The 20,917-nt window shown below is 43.2% G+C and overlaps 1 protein-coding gene across 5 annotated transcripts in view; it reads right to left on the reverse strand.

Annotated features, from left to right (window-relative positions):
* Nucleotides 1-20,917, reverse strand: part of LOC110531982 (protein bicaudal D homolog 2) — a 79,819-nt gene that overhangs the window by 24,356 nt on the left and 34,546 nt on the right. For all 5 annotated transcript variants that reach the window (XM_036987905.1, XM_036987907.1, XM_036987906.1 and 2 more), the window contains exon 2: nt 12,877-13,089. In XM_036987905.1, coding sequence (XP_036843800.1) covers nt 12,877-13,089 — 213 coding nt within the window. The remainder of the gene's footprint in view (nt 1-12,876; nt 13,090-20,917) is intronic.

Below are 20,917 nucleotides of genomic sequence, written 5' to 3' on the forward strand. Positions count from 1 at the left end.
GGTTCTAATGATGTACGACAATTGAAATAAGCTCACGACGCATTTAAATACATTTCAACTCAGTTTTTCAGAATTCCTGACATTTAATCGCAGTAAAAATTCATAGGTCAGTTAGGATCACCACTTTATTTTAAGAATGTGAAATGTCAGAATAATAGTAGAGAGAATGATTTATTTTAGCTTTTATTTTTTTCCATCACATTCCCAGTGGGTCAGAGGTTTACATACACTTAATTAGTATTTGGTAGCATTGCCTTGAAATGTTTTAACGTTTCAGGTAGCCTTCCACAAGCTTCCCAAAATAAATTGTGTGAATTTTGGCCCATTCCTCCTGACAGAGCTGGTGTAACTGAGTCAGGTTTGTAGGCCTCCTTGCTCACACACGCATTTTCAGTTCTGCCCACAAATGTTCTATGGGATTGAGGTCAGGGCTTTGTGATGGCCACTCCAATACCTTGACTTTGTTGTCCTTAAGCAATTTTGCAACAACTTTGGAAGTATGCTTGGGGTCATTGTCCATTTGGAAGACCCATTTGCGACCAAGCTTTAACTTCCTGACTGATGTCTTGAGATGTTGCTTCAATATATCCACATAATTTTCCTACCTCATGAAGCCATCTATTTTGTGAAGTACACCAGTCCTTCCTGCAGCAAAGCATCCCCACAACATGATGCTGCCACCCCCCGTGCTTCACAGTTGGGATGGTCTTCTTCGGCTTGCAAGCCTCCCCCTTTTTCCTCCAAACATAACGATGGTAATTATGGCCAAATAGTTATATTTTTGTTTCACCAGACCAGAGGACATTTCTCCAAAAAGTACAATCTTTGTCCCCATGTGCAGATGCAAACCGTAGTCTGGCTTTTTTATGGTGGTTTTGGAGCAGTGGCTTCTTCCATGCTGAGCAGCCTTTCAGGTTATGCCGATATAGGACTCGTTTTACTGTGAATATAGATACTTTTGTACCTGTTTCCTCCAACATCTTCACAAGTTCCTTTACTGTTGTTTTGGGATTGATTTGCACTTTTCGCACCAAAGTACGTTCATCTCTAGGAGACAGAACGTGTCTCCTTCCTGAGCCTATTATTTAACTAGGCAAGTCAGTTAAGAACAAATTCTTATTTACAATGACGGCCTAGGAACAGTGGGTTAACTGCCTTGTTCAGGGGCAGAACGACAGATTTTTTACTGTCACCTCAGGGATTTTGCGTACTATTGTTTGTATAGATGAACATGGTACCTTCAGGCATTTGGAAATTGCTCCCAAGGATGAACCAGACCAGACCAGGTCTACAATGTTTTTTCTGAGGTCTTGGCTGATTTATTTTTGATTCTCCCATGATGTCAAGCAAAGAGGCACTGAGTTTGAAGGTAGGCCTTGAAATACAGTGCCTTGCGAAAGTATTCGGCCCCCTTGAACTTTGCGACCTTTTGCCACATTTCAGGCTTCAAACATAAAGATAGAAAACTGTATTTTTTTGTGAAGAATCAACAACAAGTGGGACACAATCATGACGTGGAACGACATTTATTGGATATTTCAAACTTTTTTAACAAATCAAAAACTGGGCGTGCAAAATTATTCAGCCCCCTTAAGTTAATACTTTGTAGCGCCACCTTTTGCTGCGATTACAGCTGTAAGTCGCTTGGGGTATGTCTCTATCAGTTTTGCACATCGAGAGACTGAATTTTTTTCCCATTCCTCCTTGCAAAACAGCTCGAGCTCAGTGAGGTTGGATGGAGAGCATTTGTGAACAGCAGTTTTCAGTTCTTTCCACAGATTCTCGATTGGATTCAGGTCTGGACTTTGACTTGGCCATTCTAACACCTGGATATGTTTATTTTTGAACCATTCCATTGTAGATTTTGCTTTATGTTTTGGATCATTGTCTTGTTGGAAGACAAATCTCCGTCCCAGTCTCAGGTCTTTTGCAGACTCCATCAGGTTTTCTTCCAGAATGGTCCTGTATTTGGCTCCATCCATCTTCCCATCAATTTTAACCATCTTCCCTGTCCCTGCTGAAGAAAAGCAGGCCCAAACCATGATGCTGCCACCACCATGTTTGACAGTGGGGATGGTGTGTTCAGCTGTGTTGCTTTTACGCCAAACATAACGTTTTGCATTGTTGCCAAAAAGTTCAATTTTGGTTTCATCTGACCAGAGCACCTTCTTCCACATGTTTGGTGTGTCTCCCAGGTGGCTTGTGGCAAACTTTAAACGACACTTTTTATGGATATCTTTAAGAAATGGCTTTCTTCTTGCCACTCTTCCATAAAGGCCAGATTTGTGCAATATATGACTGATTGTTGTCCTATGGACAGAGTCTCCTACCTCAGCTGTAGATCTCTGCAGTTCATCCAGAGTGATCATGGGCCTCTTGGCTGCATCTCTGATCAGTCTTCTCCTTGTATGAGCTGAAAGTTTAGAGGGACGGCCAGGTCTTGGTAGATTTGCAGTGGTCTGATACTCCTTCCATTTCAATATTATCGCTTGCACAGTGCTCCTTGGGATGTTTAAAGCTTGGGAAATCTTTTTGTATCCAAATCCGGCTTTAAACTTCTTCACAACAGTATCTCGGACCTGCCTGGTGTGTTCCTTGTTCTTCATGATGCTCTCTGCGCTTTTAACGGACCTCTGAGACTATCACAGTGCAGGTGCATTTATACGGAGACTTGATTACACACAGGTGGATTGTATTTATCATCATTAGTCATTTAGGTCAACATTGGATCATTCAGAGATCCTCACTGAACTTCTGGAAAGAGTTTGCTGCACTGAAAGTAAAGGGGCTGAATAATTTTGCACGCCCAATTTTTCAGTGTTTGATTTGTTAAAAAAGTTTGAAATATCCAATAAATGTCGTTCCACTTCATGATTGTGTCCCACTTGTTGTTGATTCTTCACAAAAAAATACAGTTTTATATCTTTATGTTTGAAGCCTGAAATGTGGCAAAAGGTCGCAAAGTTCAAGGGGGCCGAATACTTTCGCAAGGCACTGTACATCCACAGGTACACCTCCAATTTTAATTTTATTTTTTTACCTTTATTGTACTCAAATGATGTCAATTAGCCTATACAAAGCTTCGTTTTCTGGAATTTTCCAAGCTGTTTAGAGGCACAGTCAACTCAGTGTATGTAAACTTCTGACCCCCTGGAATTGTGATACAGTGAAGTAAAAGTGAAATAATCTGTCTGTAAACAATTGGTGGAAAAATTACTTGTTTCATGCACAGAGTAGATATCCTAACCAACTTGCCAAAACTATAGTTTGTTAACAACACATTTGTGGAGTGTGGAGTAAATTTGAAGTGTGGAGTAAATTTGTGGAGTTGTTTTAATGACTCCAACCTAAGTGTATGTAAACTTCCCGACTTAAACGGTATACATTATATTCTTCAAGGCTCAATGGGTATATATCATTAATTTATAAGAAAACATGTTATGTAGCAACTGCTGATTGCTCCTTTAATGAATATCAACCAACATACAAAATGATTAAGAGGCTCCTCAAACTGATTAGGATGCAAACGAGAATTTTGACCTTTGACACAGCTTTCCGTAAAAGCCCACTCTGCCCTCGACCTCACTGGTCACACAGAGGTCCTCAGAGACTGCCTGACAAAAAAGGTGAGCTGTAGTTGCACAGTGGGGGATAAGGTGGCTGTGTGCATGCATGCCTGCCATAATACGTTAATAACATTTAGTCAGGCGAATGATGGAGCTCTCCCCTGGGGGTGTTAGTGATAGGGGCACAGGGGGTAGAAGATGGGGGGTCTGGTTTTATTTATGTTTGACGTGCTACCTTTAAGGACCCTGTCAATGGGAGGTCTCTGATTAGCATGAACAGATGTATGGTTTATGAAGACCCCCCCTGCCTACTGCCACTATAGGGACACACCAGCTGCCTCACTAAACACTCAAACCCACCTGACCAGGGAGTGTGTGTGCTTGGCTAATGCTTCAGATCATTAATGTTAATGTGTGTGTAAGTAGGCGCATTTTAGCTGTGTGTTAGATTAAGCCTAGTGTGCAGTATACTGTGTGTGTAGGACATATGAGTACTATTGGAAAGTCCTTGACTGGTCTAATCCTCTCTCTGTAGGGGATGCAGTGAGTGCCGCTGTAAAAGACATGGAAGCACTAGCTCAGTCGATTCTAGAGGTCAGCTCCTTCCTCTGAGCTGATTCAGTCCTACTGGAACTGTACTCAACACTTCACTTTCTCCAGCTCCAATTTCACAACTAAAACTGCCTTTTACAGCATACTGAGTCTTAACCAGCTTAGGGCTCAGCAAAGCTTTAAGTTGACGCCTAAAGTGTTTGAGCTTAACACTGCTGTCGATTAGTTAGGCTTTGAAACTGTGGTTAGACTCTGGGTTGGTCTTAATACTATGGGATATCTGGAGTGTGTTTCTGTGAAATACCACATTTACCTTTTCCCATTTCCCTTCCCCGGAAAGAAAAGAAGGGACGATTCCAGATGGCACGAGACGGCTTACTGATATGACGGCACTGGCTGGCTTAATTTCTCATCCCCCCTCTCCTCTCGGTGTATCCCTTTTAGAGGCTGCGTATCATATCAAACAGTCACCCTTGAGTTCTCTTTCCAGGTCAAACATGAACTCTATTAGATCTATCTATCCCACGGACAGGAGCAGCCTTGTCCAGCTCCGTTTACAGACAGAGATTGTCTAGCGAGACTGTATTGCTCAGAGCCGTAGAAAACGTAGAGAAGCCTACAGAGCAAAATAAGGAAAATGGAAATGTCCCTGAGACGTGATTCAGCCCAGTACAGCTGTTCTACTATACCATCTCACAACCCCCACCACACACATACTGTACAGAGACAATAGAAAGAAAAAAAAATAGATCTTATTTTATCCCGCTTGTTGCTGGGAGTGATTTTCATTCTATTCAACACCCCAGACACCGTGACTGGGACAAACACACTCAAGGTCACGTTCAAAGCTTTGAAAAGAATGCTAAAAGATCAGCTCTCTAGTCTTCCCTTTGTGTGTGGTTGTGTTTGTGTGTAAGTCTAGAGGGGTGATATAGTGCATACATGCACATAAATGTGAATGAGTGTTTCTGTGTGTCCAGGGGTCATACATGTGTGATGTACAGTATGTGCATTAGTGTGAGTTAGTTTGTGTCTGTCTGTCTGTCTGTCTGTCTGTCTGTCTGTCTGTAAGTCTGTCTGTCTGCCTGTCTGTCTGCCTGTCTGCCTGTGCGTGTCTGAGTGTGTGTGAGGGGAGGGGAGGAGGACCTGTGCGAGTGTGTGTTTGTGTGTGTGCACTGGAGTGTGAACTGTAGTACGTGGGCGCATGCCTGACAGCTGTTGTACAGACTGACTACCAGCCTATCAATCCAACATGAACAACCACTTTGGTGTTACTGGACGTGGGTCCAGTGTGACACTTTCAAAGCCCCGGCCCTTTAAAACAGATACGAAAAGACAAATATCATTACGAATCAATGGCAGATCTTTTAAAGGTATTTAAGAGAGCCATGCTTTAGTGACTATAAATAGCCATCAATCTGAGAGACATACGGAACCGGGAAGGGTGGGGGATGGGGGCAGGGCGAGGTGCGTTGGGCGGGGTGGGAAGATTACCCAGGGAACATCTGGAGGGCTTAGTGCCCCTGGTTTCACACCTGCTCTGGGCAGACGGGGTAGGTTGGCTCCCCGTAAACGGATCTAACGCCACAAAGTCAATGTCATCAGATTAGACACACAGCTGTACAGTGTAGAAACTGTACATGTCATTTACCTCAGCCCTCCTTCATTCTAACTCTCTCCCTTCTCCTCCTCCCTCCGTCCTTCCCATTCCCCATTTCTCCCCTTCTCTCAAATCTCAATCTCCCCTTCTCTCTCTCGCTCTAATTCTCTATCCCTTCCCACTCTACCCCTATTTTCTTCCCCATTTTTAGTCTCCTTCCCTCCCTCCTGCTGCTGCTCTCCCCATCACAATACAGGAGGAGATCATTCAAGGTAGAATACACCTTTATTATATTGGGCTTATGCCAGCTAATATTTAGAAGAAAGAATCACCGCCCCTATCACCATTCTACAACCATTCACAATCTCCTTCAAAGAGCTACTCCTCTATTATAAAAACCCTACAACCCAACCTCTGACATTCTAGAACATCCATTCTTGCCCTTGAGCATTTTCTAGATCTTTTTTTTTCTCCTTCCCTCGTTCCGTCTGGTCTTTAATCCAGCTAATTCAAGAGTTATAATTGAGCTTGTGAATTTAAAGGGCCAGCTTAACGTCTGAGAGGTCTACCCACAGTGTCAAATGAGGCGGAAAAAACTATCATATTTCATGTCTGAATGACCAGCTCATTACTCTGATTGGCTAAGCCAGAGCTCACTAATGTAATGTGTAAGGGGGAGAAAAAATGGAATGTTACATGTCACTGGTCAGACAGCTAGACATGGGAGCAGTGCAGGCTACATGACTACACTATCTATCCCTGTCCTCTACTGTGTATCTGTAAGGGGATTTCTGCTACCATGTCTGACTAGACACTAAACAGTGTAGTGATAATGAATGCGTCTTTGTGTGACTGTGAGTGAATTAGTTAATTTCTTGAGCGGCTCACTGTGGGAATTCTGTGAGTGTTGAAAAGAGCGCGGGAGGCAGCACAGATTCAGTCTGTGACATGAGCGCTTGAGTCTAATGGAGTCACGGTCATTACCACACCCATTGTATGGCTTTAATCCTGTACTGTAGCTCGCACCGTGGCATAGAAGTGTGGCTTATCACTGCCCAAGGCTCTCAGTCACTGGCTGGGTGTCTATGGGCCTCATAGACGGCAGACATGTTTATATGTGACGTATGAACGCCGTATACCAGTGGTATGTTAAACAGGATCAATTGAAAGAGAGGGGGCGGGAGGAAGCTACAGGATTGAGAATGCATTCATTGGATATCTCAGACAGTCAATCATAGACAGCTGCCATTTTAGATGGTTTATAGGTCTGAGTAGTGTATACGCTTTTACTAGCAATAGGTTAACTGTGATGGATGATTATTGAGCATGGTAGGTCATTGAGGTGTAGTGGGGTCATTACCTCATAAAAACGAGCTCGCCTTATGAACCTGTCTGGCAATTATTTATCACATAAAAGACCCTCTGCATCCGACGGTAGACGGGTACTGTATCAAGACTTGTTTATGTTGTCGAGACTGCCACTTTGTAGTAATAATAATAATAATGAATAATTGGCCCATGTAATAATTGGCCCATAGGGAATACAGTTGATTGAAATAAATTGATTTCTGAAAGATCCCATCGTTCAGCTATATTTCCAAATATCTCATAGAGAAAAAAGGTCGACAATCACAAGGTGACCCAACTCTGTCTACGGAGTCACATGACAGACCAACTGACAGAGGTTTGGGAGAAAAACATCCCCTTGACTAAATCAGGGCTGCCAAGCATATGCCAGAAAAAGAAACAAACACATCACATTTCGGAGTCTCTGTTTTCTCCTCCTCCTAACGGATTTTCTTCTCCTCTTTCCACCCTCTCCCTTTCTCCCTCCATCCCTAGCTGCCTAATTTGAAACCCAGCTGACAAAGGGTTCTTTCAGAGTCCTCAGTCCCATCACAATGGCAGCCTCAGTGCCGTGGCTCCCACCCGCTGCCCGCCTTCTGCTGGCTACCTCTGCCCATAAAGTGGCAGTGGATGGGTGTCATTAGCTCCTATACATAGTGAGATATACCCTCCAACTTCCTCCATCTAGGCAATTAGCCCTGGCCGCCAACCTTGCCACTGCACCAGTGTGTGTGTGTGTCTGCATTCACAATGAGGTTGGCACCTGCAGGCAGACAGAGCCACACACAAGGGAACCAGTCGAGCACCGGTAATAGCACTAAACTGTGAATCCGTATTCACAGAGAAAGAGTGATGTACAGTTGACGTCGGAAGTTTACATACACCTTGGCCAAGTACATTTAAACTCAGTTTTTCATAATTCCTGACATTTAATGACAGTACAAATTCCCTGTCTTAGGTCAGTTAGGATCACCACTTTATTTTAAGAATGTGAAATGTCAGAATAATAGTAGAGAGAATGATTTCAGCTTTTATTTCTTTCATCACATTCCCAGTGGGTCAGAAGTTTACATACACTCAATTAGTATTTGGTAGCATTGCCTTTAAATTGTTTAACTTGAGTCAAACGTTTCAGGTAGCCTTCCACAAGCTTCCCACAATAAGTTGAGTGAATTTTGGCCCATTCCTCCTGACAGACCTGGTGTAACTAGGTCAGGTGTGTAGGCCTCCTTGCTCACACACGCTTTTTCAGTTCTACCCACAAATGTTCTATAGGATTGAGTTCAGGGCGTTGTGATGGCCACTCCAATACCTTGACTTTGTTGTCCTTAAGCCATTTTGCCACAACTTTGGAAGTATGCTTGGGGTCATTGTCCATTTGGAAGACCCATTTGCGACCAAGCTTTAACTTCCTGACTGATGTCTTGAGATGTTGCTTCAATATATCCACATCATTTTCCTACCTCAAGATGCCATCTATTTTGTGAAGTGCACCAGTCCCTCCTACGGTAAAGCACCCCCACAACATGATTGTAACGGCTGTTGGAAGGAGAGGACCAAGGTGCAGCGTGGTATGTGTCCATATTTATTTAATAAACACAGCAATAACAAAGAGAACGACCAAAACAGTTCTGGCTGGTGCAGACACACAACAGAAAACAACTACCCACAAATCATAGTGGGAACACAGGCTGCCTAAGTATGGTTCTCAATCAGAGACAACAATTGCCAGCTGCCTCTGATTGGGAACCATACCAGGCCAAACACATAGAAATACAAAACCTAGACTACAAAACATAGAATGCCCACCCCAACTCACACCCTGACCAAACTAAAACAGAGACATAAAAAAGGAACTAAGGTCAGGACGTGACAATGATGCTGCCACCCCCCGCGCTTCACGGTTGGATGGTCTTCTTCGGTTTGCAAGCCTCCCCCTTTTTCCTCCAAACATAACGATGGTCAATATGGCCAAATAGTTATATTTTTGTTTCATCAGACCAGAGGACATTTCTCCAAAAAGTACAATCTTTGTCCCCATGTGCAGTTGCAAACTGTAGTCTGGCTTTTTTTTAAAAGCGGTTTTGGAGCAGTGGCTTCTGCCTTGCTGAGCAGTCTTTCAGGTTATGTCGATATAGGACTCGTTTTACTATGGATATAGATATTTTGTACCTGTTTCCTCCAGCATCTTCACAAGGTCCTTTGCTGTTGTTCTGGGATTGATTTGCACTTTTCGCACCAAAGTACGTTCATCTCTATGAGACAGAACGTGTCTCCTTCCTGAGCAGTATGACGGCTACGTGGTCCCATGGTGTTTATACTTGCGTACTACTGTTTGTACAGATGAACGTGGTACCTTCAGGAGTTTGGAAATTGCTCCCAAGGATGAACCAGACTTGTGGAGGTCTACAATGTTTTTTCTGAGGTCTTGGCTGATTTCTTTTGATTTCCCCATGATGTCAAACAAAGAGGCACTGAGTTTGAAGGTCCTCCTTGAAATATATCCACAGGTACACCTCCAATTGACTCAAATTATGTCAATTAGCCTATCAGAAGCTTCTAAAGCCATGACATCATTTTCAGGAATTTTCCAAGCTGTTTAAAGGCACAGTCAACTTAGTGTATGTAAACTTCTGACCCACGGGAATTGTGATGCAGTGAATTATAAGTGAAATAATCTGTCTGTAAACAATTGTTGGAAAAAGTGCTTGTGTCATGCACAAAGTAGATGTCCTAACCGACTTGCCAAAACTATAGTTTGTTAACAAGAAATTTGTGGAGTGGTTGACAAATGAGTTTTAACGACTCCAAACTAAGTCCATGTAAACTTCCGACGTCAACTGTAAGTGCAAGTATGTAGGTAATAAGTGGATCCATGTGTTCATAAAGAGGGGGCTGATACTCTACTGTTACTGCAGACGAGACACAGCCTAAGACAAACATAAGCTATGTTTGGAGAAAGACATCTGGCTTCCATAAAGCCAATCTTAAGACTTGTTTCAGTCGCCAGAGCCAAGTAGCAACTGGCCTATTTCCTAGAGCCTGACGAAAATTGTTAGTACTTCATTTTTTTTTGTCCTAATATCTATAAGAAACGACCAGACTGAAAGCAAAGTGATTTGAGGATTTGATTACCTTGCCGCAGACGCGTTTCCAAACTGACGGGGGGGTGTCAAACTCCCTTAGAGGAGGCCTTCAGACCCTCTCCCCTCCCAGAACCGGAGTAATCGCTAACTTGAGCAGCAAAACGCTGTCGCAGAGCTTAACTAAATCTGATGAGTCCCAACATGGAGGGATTTGGGGAGAGGGGTTAAACAAGGAAGGGAGAGAGTAAGCGGGAGAGAGGTTGGGAAAGAAAGAGGGGGAGACAGAGGGAGAGAGAGAGAGAGAGGGCTCACAGCATGCTTTAGTGATTTTCTGTTAACAAATTAAAACCCTGAGAAATGAATTTGTTTTGATTAAATACATTTGACAGGAGAAGGAGACACAGGAACAGTTTTTAGGCTTATGGAGGTGAGGTACCGCTATATCGTCTTGCCCTTCTTGTAATCTACTGTATATACCTTATCCTCTCCCTGCTCAGCAGCCGGTGTCAGAAATCCCTCCTCATTATTTCACCCTTAATACCTACTACTAAGAGAACACAGCCCTTCAGATCAAACGATCCAAAAGTGAGAGCCCCTCTCCTTCTGTCTCTCCCTCTCTCCTTCTGTCTCTCCCTCTCTTTCTGTCTCCCTCTCCTTCTGTCAGTTCAAAGCTAACCACCTCCCCAAGAGGGGCCTGGCCCCCTTTCAACATGTCGGCCCCTCTCGTTATTTCAATCTCTTCACTGCTGGCTCAGCCCAGACACACACACACAGGCACACACACGCACACACACACACACATATACACGCAGTCTCTGCTAATGAGGCTAATTAGGCCTGAATGTAAATGACATTTAAAAACAAAAGAGAACACAGACGATACAGGATGCTATTATGATGATTGGGGATGTATGACCTGATGTCGCTGAGACAATGTGGGTGTATGTGTGTTAGTGGGGCAGTGTGTGAGGGGATGTCTCTGAGACAATGTAGGTGTATGTGTGTTAGTGGGGCAGTGTGTGACGGGATACGAGTGGTGTGTGGCATCTCACCGGCTCTTATCTGGCGCATAGCGGAAAATGGGGCAGGTGGGTGGCACGGCTGACGCTCTCAAGCCAGGGAAGGATGCCAGATCTGATGGGAGAGGAGAGGCACGCCAGTGTCGCCAGGGCTGGCCGATGGGCACTGCTGATAATCTCAGGACCTAGTGCCTGTACTCTGTGTAATATACACTAGTGCCACAGCATAAATGCATTACTAATGCAACAATTAACCTGTAACCATAATATATGCATAATGCCTGATTTGCCTAGTTTGCCTATAGTAGAATTTTTCCTCAACTATGATCTGCCTTTCGCAATAAAAAACATTTTTTTTTTTGGGGGGGGGGGGGATCAGCTTTAATATTACAAATAGATTGTGGCTTCTATCAATGTAATTGTCTGCATCATTTCCAACACCCCATATATTTTTAAAATATTTATTCCTTTATTATTTTCCCCTAACCCTACCACCCGTCCCCTAATTGGAGTAAACTAATGGACAACAACACGAGTTTTAATGACTCCAACCTAAGTGTATGTAAACCTCCGACTTCAACTGTATGTAACATTCAATCGGTTGCAAGAATTTTGTATAATCATTTACATAGAAAAACTCTACATTTTGAATCGATGTGCCATGGAATCATTAAAACGAAAATCTCCTCCCAACTATTTAGCAATCTCTACGGCACAGCTGTCAATTATTTGGTCCTTAAATGAAACTGGTATACTTTTTTTATTTATCACAATTTTCTTTAACCAAGCAGTTGTTAACCTTTCCCGTCATCACGCCACAGCAGAGACAGGCCGTTAAGATTCCCCTGCTCTCTCCTTCTGTAATTTTAGCCTCGCCCAGATCCCCAGGGCTGCAGAGACAGGACCACATCAGTACGACAGCCATTATGGCGCTCGTTCAATCAGCCTGATCTGTGCCAGTTCACCACAGGGGTTGAAACTATCAGAGTGGGTGTGATTAGTCCTGCCTGAACACGACAAGCAGAGTTCAACCGCTAGCACGGGAGTCGGGCAAGTCTGGAACTGTAGTCTAGTAGCCACAGGCAGGGTATAAATAAACAATATCTGAATGTATAGCAAATTTGCATGGGTGTGTACATTGCGCAAGTGTCGCCAAGTATAGATAATTGGGAAAGCTTCAATGCTAGTACAGGTACGTGTGCGTACATACGTATCTGTGAAGTCGAAAGTGTGTGTGTGGGTGTGTGTGTGTATCAGCAATTGTGTAGTTGAGCATGTGCAAGTGTAATTTTGTTTACATACATGCACATATAATAGTCAACAATAGGATCTGATCTCATATACCCAAGTCTATACCTATTGTCAAATCCAATCACAAATAATCCCAAAAACATTTGACATCATTTAGCAGACGCTCTTATCCAGAGCAATTTACAGTAGTGAGTGCATACATTTTCATCATGCTGGTCCCCCGTGGGAATTGAACCCACAACCCTGGCAATACAAGCGCCTTGCCCTACAAATCCAGTAATGGGTAGTCAACTAGAATCTAGATCAAATCAAGATAGGATTACAATGTGTCTTTTGTGAATAGAGTCTACACCTGTCCAGAAAATATAATCTTACATGTTTTAATATCAGGTGGCGTATTAGTCTGTATGCAAACTCGCATCTATAGTATGGCAACTGAACCTTTTCTATCTTACCTCTCTCATCTCCTGGGCGATGGAGGCCAGGCGTTCGTTCTCTGACTGGGTGTTGGTGAGGACATTACGGGCCTGGCGGAGCTCCGTCTGCAGCTCCAGGACCCGCTGCTCGTAATAGGCCTCCTTACACACCGCCTCCTGGATCAGAGACTCCTCCCTGCTCTCCCCATCTGCAGCCACCTTCTTATGGTTGGAGTAGGCTTGTCCAAACGCCTGGAGAGAGAGCGAGACAGGAAGGGAGAGAGGTTAGGGTTTGGTAAATGCAGTGGAAAGGCTACTGTGGGCTTGAGAAGAGCACATGCATGTGAACACTATTTCAGAGAGTTTCAGCACGTAGGATTTACTCGGCTGATCTCCTGAGCAACTTTTCCCATTTGGAATTTCATCCATTTTGAAATGAGCCCACTTGTTCAGCGGAGGTTCAGCTGGGGACAGAACCAATTAAACAGAACAGAGAGGAGGAGAGTGCTGTCCCAAAAGCTCTCCCTCCTAAAATAGTATATCCTGGAGCAATAACCCCTCAGTCATAACAGTTTCCACCTGGACGCCATCATCCTCCTCTCACACCTCTATTCCTCCCTCCATCATCCTCCTCTCACACCTCTATTCCTCCCTCCATCATCCTCCTCTAACACCTCTATTCCTCCCTCCATCATCCTCCTCTAACGCCTCTATTCTTCCCCTCCATCATCCTCCTCTCACACCTCTATTCCTCCCTCCATCATCCTCCTCTAACACCTCTATTCCTCCCTCCATCATCCTCCTCTAACGCCTCTATTCTTCCCCTCCATCATCCTCCTCTAACACCTCTATTCCTCCCTCCATCATCCTCCTCTAACACCTCTATTCCTCCCTCCATCATCCTCCTCTAACGCCTCTATTCTTCCCCTCCATCATCCTCCTCTCACACCTCTATTCCTCCCTCCATCATCCCCCTCTCTTGCCCATACCGACTCGCTCTTCTCCCCCACCCTCTCCACCCATAGGACGCTAGTCCATACTGCACATGCTCAACCAGAGACCAAGCAGAAGGCAGTTCAAACACTTAGGAACCAATCCGAGTAAAGCAGAAGACAGGCTATAGGAAACCTCCTGGACAAACATAGGTCCCTCTCTGATTATAGAATATAGTCCAATGCTCTTAAGATCATCTATGAGTACAGGCAGATAAAATTAGGAAATCATCCAAATTCCCCAGATTGACAGCAGTTTAGAAAGGGAAGATGTCTCTACTACCACAGGCCAGGGACACACAAGAGTGTGACAGTGAGAGAGGGCTTGTAATTCTCTGATCCATTTTTGTCTCTTTACTGCTATAATGGCCCTTAGTCAATAATGGCGTGTTTCACTTCACTATTAATTGTTCCTCTGTCGGGACTTTGACCCTAATTTCTTAATGAACCATGAGGCAGCCCTATCACAGTGCCTGTTCAGAAATGTCTGGTCACGCAAAGAGACTCTAGGTTTCTCTCTCTCTCTCTCTCTCTCTCAGAATAATCACCATCTGATTACAGATTTAATTTCCAATCCCCAGTGATCCATTTGATGGAGATTTTAATTTCTCATTTTGTCTCTCAGCTGGACTACAATCCCTACGTCTGGATTTACCTGAGACTATCAGACATCTGACCTTGCTTTTATCTCCTCTCACTCTCTCTCTGACCCTGACACACTCTACAGTACACACTATAAAGTACACACTATACAGTACACACTATACAGTACACACTCTACAGTACACATTCTACAGTACACACTCTACAGTACACATGCACGTGACTGTGGCCAGATTAAGTCGTTTTTCTGCGTTTCAACATAATCCCAGTAAATCCTTCCTTTAGAGCAGGGGTATTCAACTGTTACCCTACAAGGTCTGGAGCCCACTGTCCCTGTTTAGAGGGGAAGAATGAAAAAAAAAACAGTTGAGTTTGAGGGCTTTAGAGAATAAAGGAAATCTGCACTTTAAAATGACATTTGTGAAACTGAACTAGTTACAGACGGAGTTCAAATAAAAAATCCTGTGCAGAACTAGTTCAGTGGGTTACAGCCAGGCATGAAAATGACATCATGTCTCGTGCATGATGGACATCTCACGTGATGGGGAAAGATATAGAGATTGCAGGAAAGCAGACAGCATAAACATGATCAGATACACATTCCAGCTGAGAACAACAGTAGGCTTTCACTGGAAGACTGGAATGGCTCTAGAATGGTGGAATGGTTTCTGGCTGTAGCATGGAAAAAAGGAGTCAAGGATCTCAGGCCACCTAGAAAACACCAATCTACACACAGGCTAGCACTGTGGAGCATTGGCCTTGGGATACCATAACGGGTGATAAATGACCAAGCTTGTACTACGTCGACAAACTGTATCCACACGCTTTGAGTGCTATGACACACCACATGGACCTCAAAATGAGCCACCGTCCACCCAAAGCTCAACCCACCAAAACAACCGCATCCCCTCTTTGATTAAATCGTCATTAAGAGCAGGGATTAACCCAATCAGAAAGTAGGGGAATCCTATCACTATAATCTGGATTGTAGGGGGGTTGGACTCTGACCCTATCAATCTAATCTTGGGGGGCACCGAGCCGAAATCCGCTGACCCAAGCCCCTTAATCTCATCCCCTATGCGTGGGGTAACTTTTGGGGGATGGGGAGGGGGGAGCGCAAGCAATCCATAAACTTAATGCGGCACCACTGACACACAGCCAAAATTAAATGCAGCACCATATGTTAACTGTAAGAGGATGTGAGTCAGAATTAGCATATTGCGATATGGCTAATAAAAGAGGAATTCATGATAACATACATACAGTTGACGTCGGAAGTTAACATAGACTTAGGTTGGAGTCCTTAAAACTCGTTTTTCAACCACTCCACACATTTCTTGTTAACAAACTATAGTTTTGGTAAATATACTTTGTGCATGACACAGATCATTTTTCCAACAATTGTTTACAGACAGATTATTTCACTTATAATTCACTGTATCACAATTCCAGTGGGTCAGAAGTTTACATACACTAAGTTGACTGTGCCTTTAAACAGCTTGTAAAAATCCAGAAAATTATGTCATGGCTTTAGAAGCTTCTGATAGGCTTATTGGCATGGTTTGAGTCAAGTGGAGGTGTACCTGTGGATGTATTTCAATGACTACCTTCAAACTCAGTGCCTCTTTGCTTGACATCATGGGAAAATCAAAAGTAACAAGCGAAGACCTCAGAAAAAGAATTGTAAGACCTCCACAAGTCTGGTTTAATCCTTGGGAGCAATTTCCAAACTCCTGAAGGTACCACGTTCATCTGTACAAACAATAGTACGTAAGTATAAACACCATGGGACAACGCAGCCATCATACCGCTCAGGAAGGGGAGGCGTTCTGACTCATAGAGATGAACGTACTTTGGTGCGAAAAGTGCAAATCAATCCCAAAACAACAGCAAAGGACCTTGTGAAGATGCAGAAGGAGACAGGTACAAAAGTATCTAAATCCACAGTAAAACGAGTCCTATATCAACATAACCTGAAAGGAAAATTATGTGCAACATCTCAAGACATCAGGAAGTTAAAGCTTGATCACAAATGGGTCTTCCAAATGGACAATAACCCCAAGCATACTTACAAAGTTGTGGCAAAATGGCTTAAGGACAACAAAGTCAAGGTATTGGAGTGGCCATCACAAAGCCCTGACCTCAATTCTATAGAAAATGTGTGGGTAGAACTGAAAAAGCCTGTGCGAGCAAGGAGGCCTTAAAACCTGACTCAATTACACCAGCTCCGTCAGGAGGTTTGGGATGAAATTCATCCAACTTAAATAATGTCACCCAAGTTAAATAATTTAAAGGCAATGCTAGCAAATACTAATTGAGTGTATGTAACTTCTGACCCACTGGGAATGTGTTGAAAGAAATAAAAGCTGAAATAAATCATTCTCTCTACTATTATTCTGACATTTCACATTCTTAAAATAAAGTGGTGATCCTAGAGGTGATTTTTTCTTGGATTAATTGTCAGGAATTGTGAAAAGCTGAGTTTAATGTATTTGGCTAAGGTGTATGTAAACTCCGGACTTCAACTATATGTATGTAAGGAAGGTGACAGCTGACTTTAAGAGAATGAATCAGTCGGATATTTGTGGTAAAGCAGAAACGAGCTACAAGCTCTAGCATGTTGAAAGGGAATGGGAGAAGACAGAACCCACTGGAGATTTGGCCCTATGAAGCCAACAAGGTCTGATTCCAAATGAGCCCATATATTATGGGATGGATCTATCCAGACTTCCTGCTGGGTTCTGATCCCTATAGGCCCCCCAGGCAGACAGCAAAGCACATCATCACAGTTAGCTTCATCATCATGTGATGTTCTGGGGAGGGGGATGATGTGGTGTCATCTCTGATCTTCCTCTCTCTCTCTGTCTGCTTCTCTCTCTCGCTCTCTCAATTTTTCAATTCAATTCAATTTAAGGGCTTTATTGGCATGGTAAATGTATGTTTTATATTGCCAAAGCAAGTGAAATAAATAATAAACAAAAGTGAAATAAACAATCAAATATGAAACATTACACTTCCAAAAATTCCAAAAGAATAAAGATATTTCAAATGTCATATTATGTACAGTATCTATACAGTGTTGTAATGATGTGCAAATAGTTAAAGTACAAAAAGGAAAATAAATACACATAAATATAGGTTATATTTACAATGGTGTTTGTTTTTCACTGGTTGCCCTTTTCTTGTGGCAAGAGATCACAAATCTTGCTGCTGTGATCGCACACTGTGGTATTTCACCCAATAGATATGGGAGTTTACCAAAATTCTTTGTGGGTTTGTGTATTTTTTTGTGGTAATTTTAAATTGAACCTAAAGTGCAGTTCAGTTTCCAGCTCATTTTGTGTTTTGCCAAATTTAATTACACACTTGTTATTTGTGTACATGGATTTTATAATGTCGTTGCACACTCTTGGCACTTTTTTGGTTACTACATGTTTCCATATGTGTTATTTCATAGTTGTGATGTCTTCACTATTATTATACAATGTAGAAAATAGTAAAAATAAAGAAAAACCCTTGAATGAGTAGGTGGGTCCACACTTTTGACTGGTACTGTAGTTTTCCCGGTTGCCAAATGCTAAACAAACAAAATTTCCTTAACAAAATCATGTGCCCATGAAGTCCTTATTGGACAAAAAATGCTCACGTTAGATCCATGTATGATTAACATGAAGCATCAGTTGTGTGTCCCAATCTTTATATTACTTTCACTCTGGTCTTCCAACAACATGCAGGAGGATGCAGCGCAATAGCTGCTCTAACTGCGACGTGAATAGTCTATCCACAGAATAGCCTCCGTCTCCCATAATCTGCATCGGTTGAGCTAATAAATGCTGCTGCTACCCACGGAATGTTTTTTCAGAGATCGCAAGTTATGATGCTGCATGCATTTCATCAAACGACCAATAATAAGGCATGACTGTGTTTGGTTCGGACTGCGTTCTCACCTGCAGCGAACCGCACCACGGTACGAACTGAACCGGACCAAGACCGCCCGTTCTGAGCGAACCATGGTGCATTGTTTAGTGGGCTTCCAATTGAAGATAGTGTTCACACCAGTCAAAACGAACAGAACTAAGGGACTTCTTCGGGATCGGTGTCCCTTCCACGGGACGGTTGAGCTAATGTAGGCTAATGTGATTAGCATGAGGTTGTAGGTAACATTTCCCAGGACATAGACATATCTGATATTGGCAGAAAGCTTAAATTCACTGTCCAATTTACAGTAGCTATTACAGTGAAAGAATACCATGCTATTGTTTGAGGAGAATGCACAATTTTGAACAAATTAGGCATATTTGGGCAGTCTTGATACAACATTTTGAACAGAAATGCAATGGTTCATTGGATCAGTCGAAAACGTTGCTCATATACTGTATATTGCACCTGGGCTGGAATAATACATAATGGCCTTTCTCTTGCATTTCAAAGAAATTTACAACAAAAATACAAAAGAACGGTTGATTTTTGTCTTTGTATTATCTTTTACCAGAACTATTGGGGTAGATTCCCCTACATTCCTTACACATTTCCATGAGCTTCAAAGTGTTTCCTTTCAAATGGTCCCAAGAACATGCATATCCTTGCTTCAGGGCCTGAGCCACAGGCAGTTAGATTTGAGTATGTCATTTCAGGCGAAAATATTTAAAAAGGGGTGGATCCTTAAGACACCAGAATGTGTATACCCCTCAGTGTCAGTGTTAAGAACGTGTCCTGATAATAGTTATTCCCCTGTAATCTGACAATACAGACAGCACAGAGTGTTAGGGTTCAAAGGTCACTGATTAGAGGACAAGGCCTATCAGGACTGAAAAGGAGCTAGCGTGTGTGTCAGTCAAATCTGTTATATGATCCTAGACAGCTCCTGGTCAAAGACCACCTGCTTAAAGCTATACATCAGCTCAGAGAGCAGGTTAGAGTAAGATACAAGGGAGGGTCAGGTCAAAGAGTTCAACCTTGTTCTTCTACTCCAACAACCATCATCCCCCATCCAGCCACACACTCACACACCACATTCCTCCAAACCTGTTATCTTCAACCTTAAGAAGCTGAGCCTGTGATGACAAGCTAAACCCCAGCCGCATGAGATATTCTATTTTCCCCCTCGTGTTCCGATGCGAGAGAAGCAGGCGTCTTGTTAGAGGGGTTTGAGCAGGGCCAACCCTGTGGGTGAACGAGGGGAGAGATCCTCCAGAGATCTAGCAAGACCTTCCGAAGCAGAAGATCAAACGAGCAGAAGATAAGCCCAATCTTCTCCGTTCTCTGCTTCTTGGTATGTGTGTGTGTGTGTGTGTGTGTGTGTGTGTGTGTGTGTGTGTGTGTGTGTGTGTGTGCGCGTGTGTGTGTGTGTGTGTGTGCGTGCGTGCGTACACTACTGCGGTCCACTGAGAAAGGCCTATGGTGAACTAATCGATGCCAGATAGTTTTTTTTTAACATACATAGCCTCAGGACCAAACCCTATTAAGAGCCCATTCTATCATGATCAATCCCATTTGGATTTTGATCCGCTTCCTCCAACCTCTGACCTTGTGATAATCTGACCCCTTAAACTCCATTTTAACCCCACACTGCATTCCCCCCATTTACCATCACAAACAAACAGAAAACAAAATGGCCCTGGATGAAAAACAGTGGGAGAGAGAGAGAAGAAAAAGACAGAGAAAGGCAGAGAAAATGCCAAAGTCTTTGTTTGGAACCAGACAGTAGAGCGCTAGACTTTTCGTAATGTCATACGACACACAGTGAGGTAGCTAATGACCAGAGAGAGGAGTTATCTGGCCCCTGCATTGCAATCTTGAATTGGAAGGGATGGATGTCAGTAGCATACAGATATAGAGAGTAGCCAGTCAGCACACACAACACAAACACACTGCAGTACTGCAGGAAATAACACAGACATTGCATGGGCGTCACAAGCTCAACAACAAACTAAAGACTGTTCAATGTGATAGTATCTCTGTGCCAGATTCTGATAGCTAAAAGAATGGTACGCACCCTGGCTGTTTCAGATAGGACAGGATTGGGCACGCTCACTGGGCAATACCACACTGGCAGGGCGCACAACACACCCACAAGGGCGCCACCACCACCCGCATTACAGCCCAGAAACGTGAGAGAGATAGCAGAGACCTTTGGATCAGCACCACACAGTTTTAAAGAAAAACATACTATGAACTTCAACTAGGTCTACAATGACTATGGAAACAAAAACACTGACTCACAGTTAAACATTTCTTTCAACCACAAGACTCTCTGTAGATGATACAGTTACCAACACAGAAACATTCAAACTCACACGACACTCCCAGCTCTGGCATGCAGAAGCAGTTGTGTCATACTATCAGAGAGGCCTGTAATGGTTACTCAGACAGGCAGTCACACAGCTGATGATAATCAGTACCTTGACCCTGCATGCCTCTGCAGTGCCTCAGCTCAGTGACGACTGTTGAGTGTTGAAGGTCGTCCGAGCAGGGGAGGTTACAAA

The sequence above is a fragment of the Oncorhynchus mykiss genome, chromosome 9 (assembly GCF_013265735.2).
Source record: "Oncorhynchus mykiss isolate Arlee chromosome 9, USDA_OmykA_1.1, whole genome shotgun sequence".
In the NCBI taxonomy this organism is placed as follows: domain Eukaryota; kingdom Metazoa; phylum Chordata; class Actinopteri; order Salmoniformes; family Salmonidae; genus Oncorhynchus; species Oncorhynchus mykiss.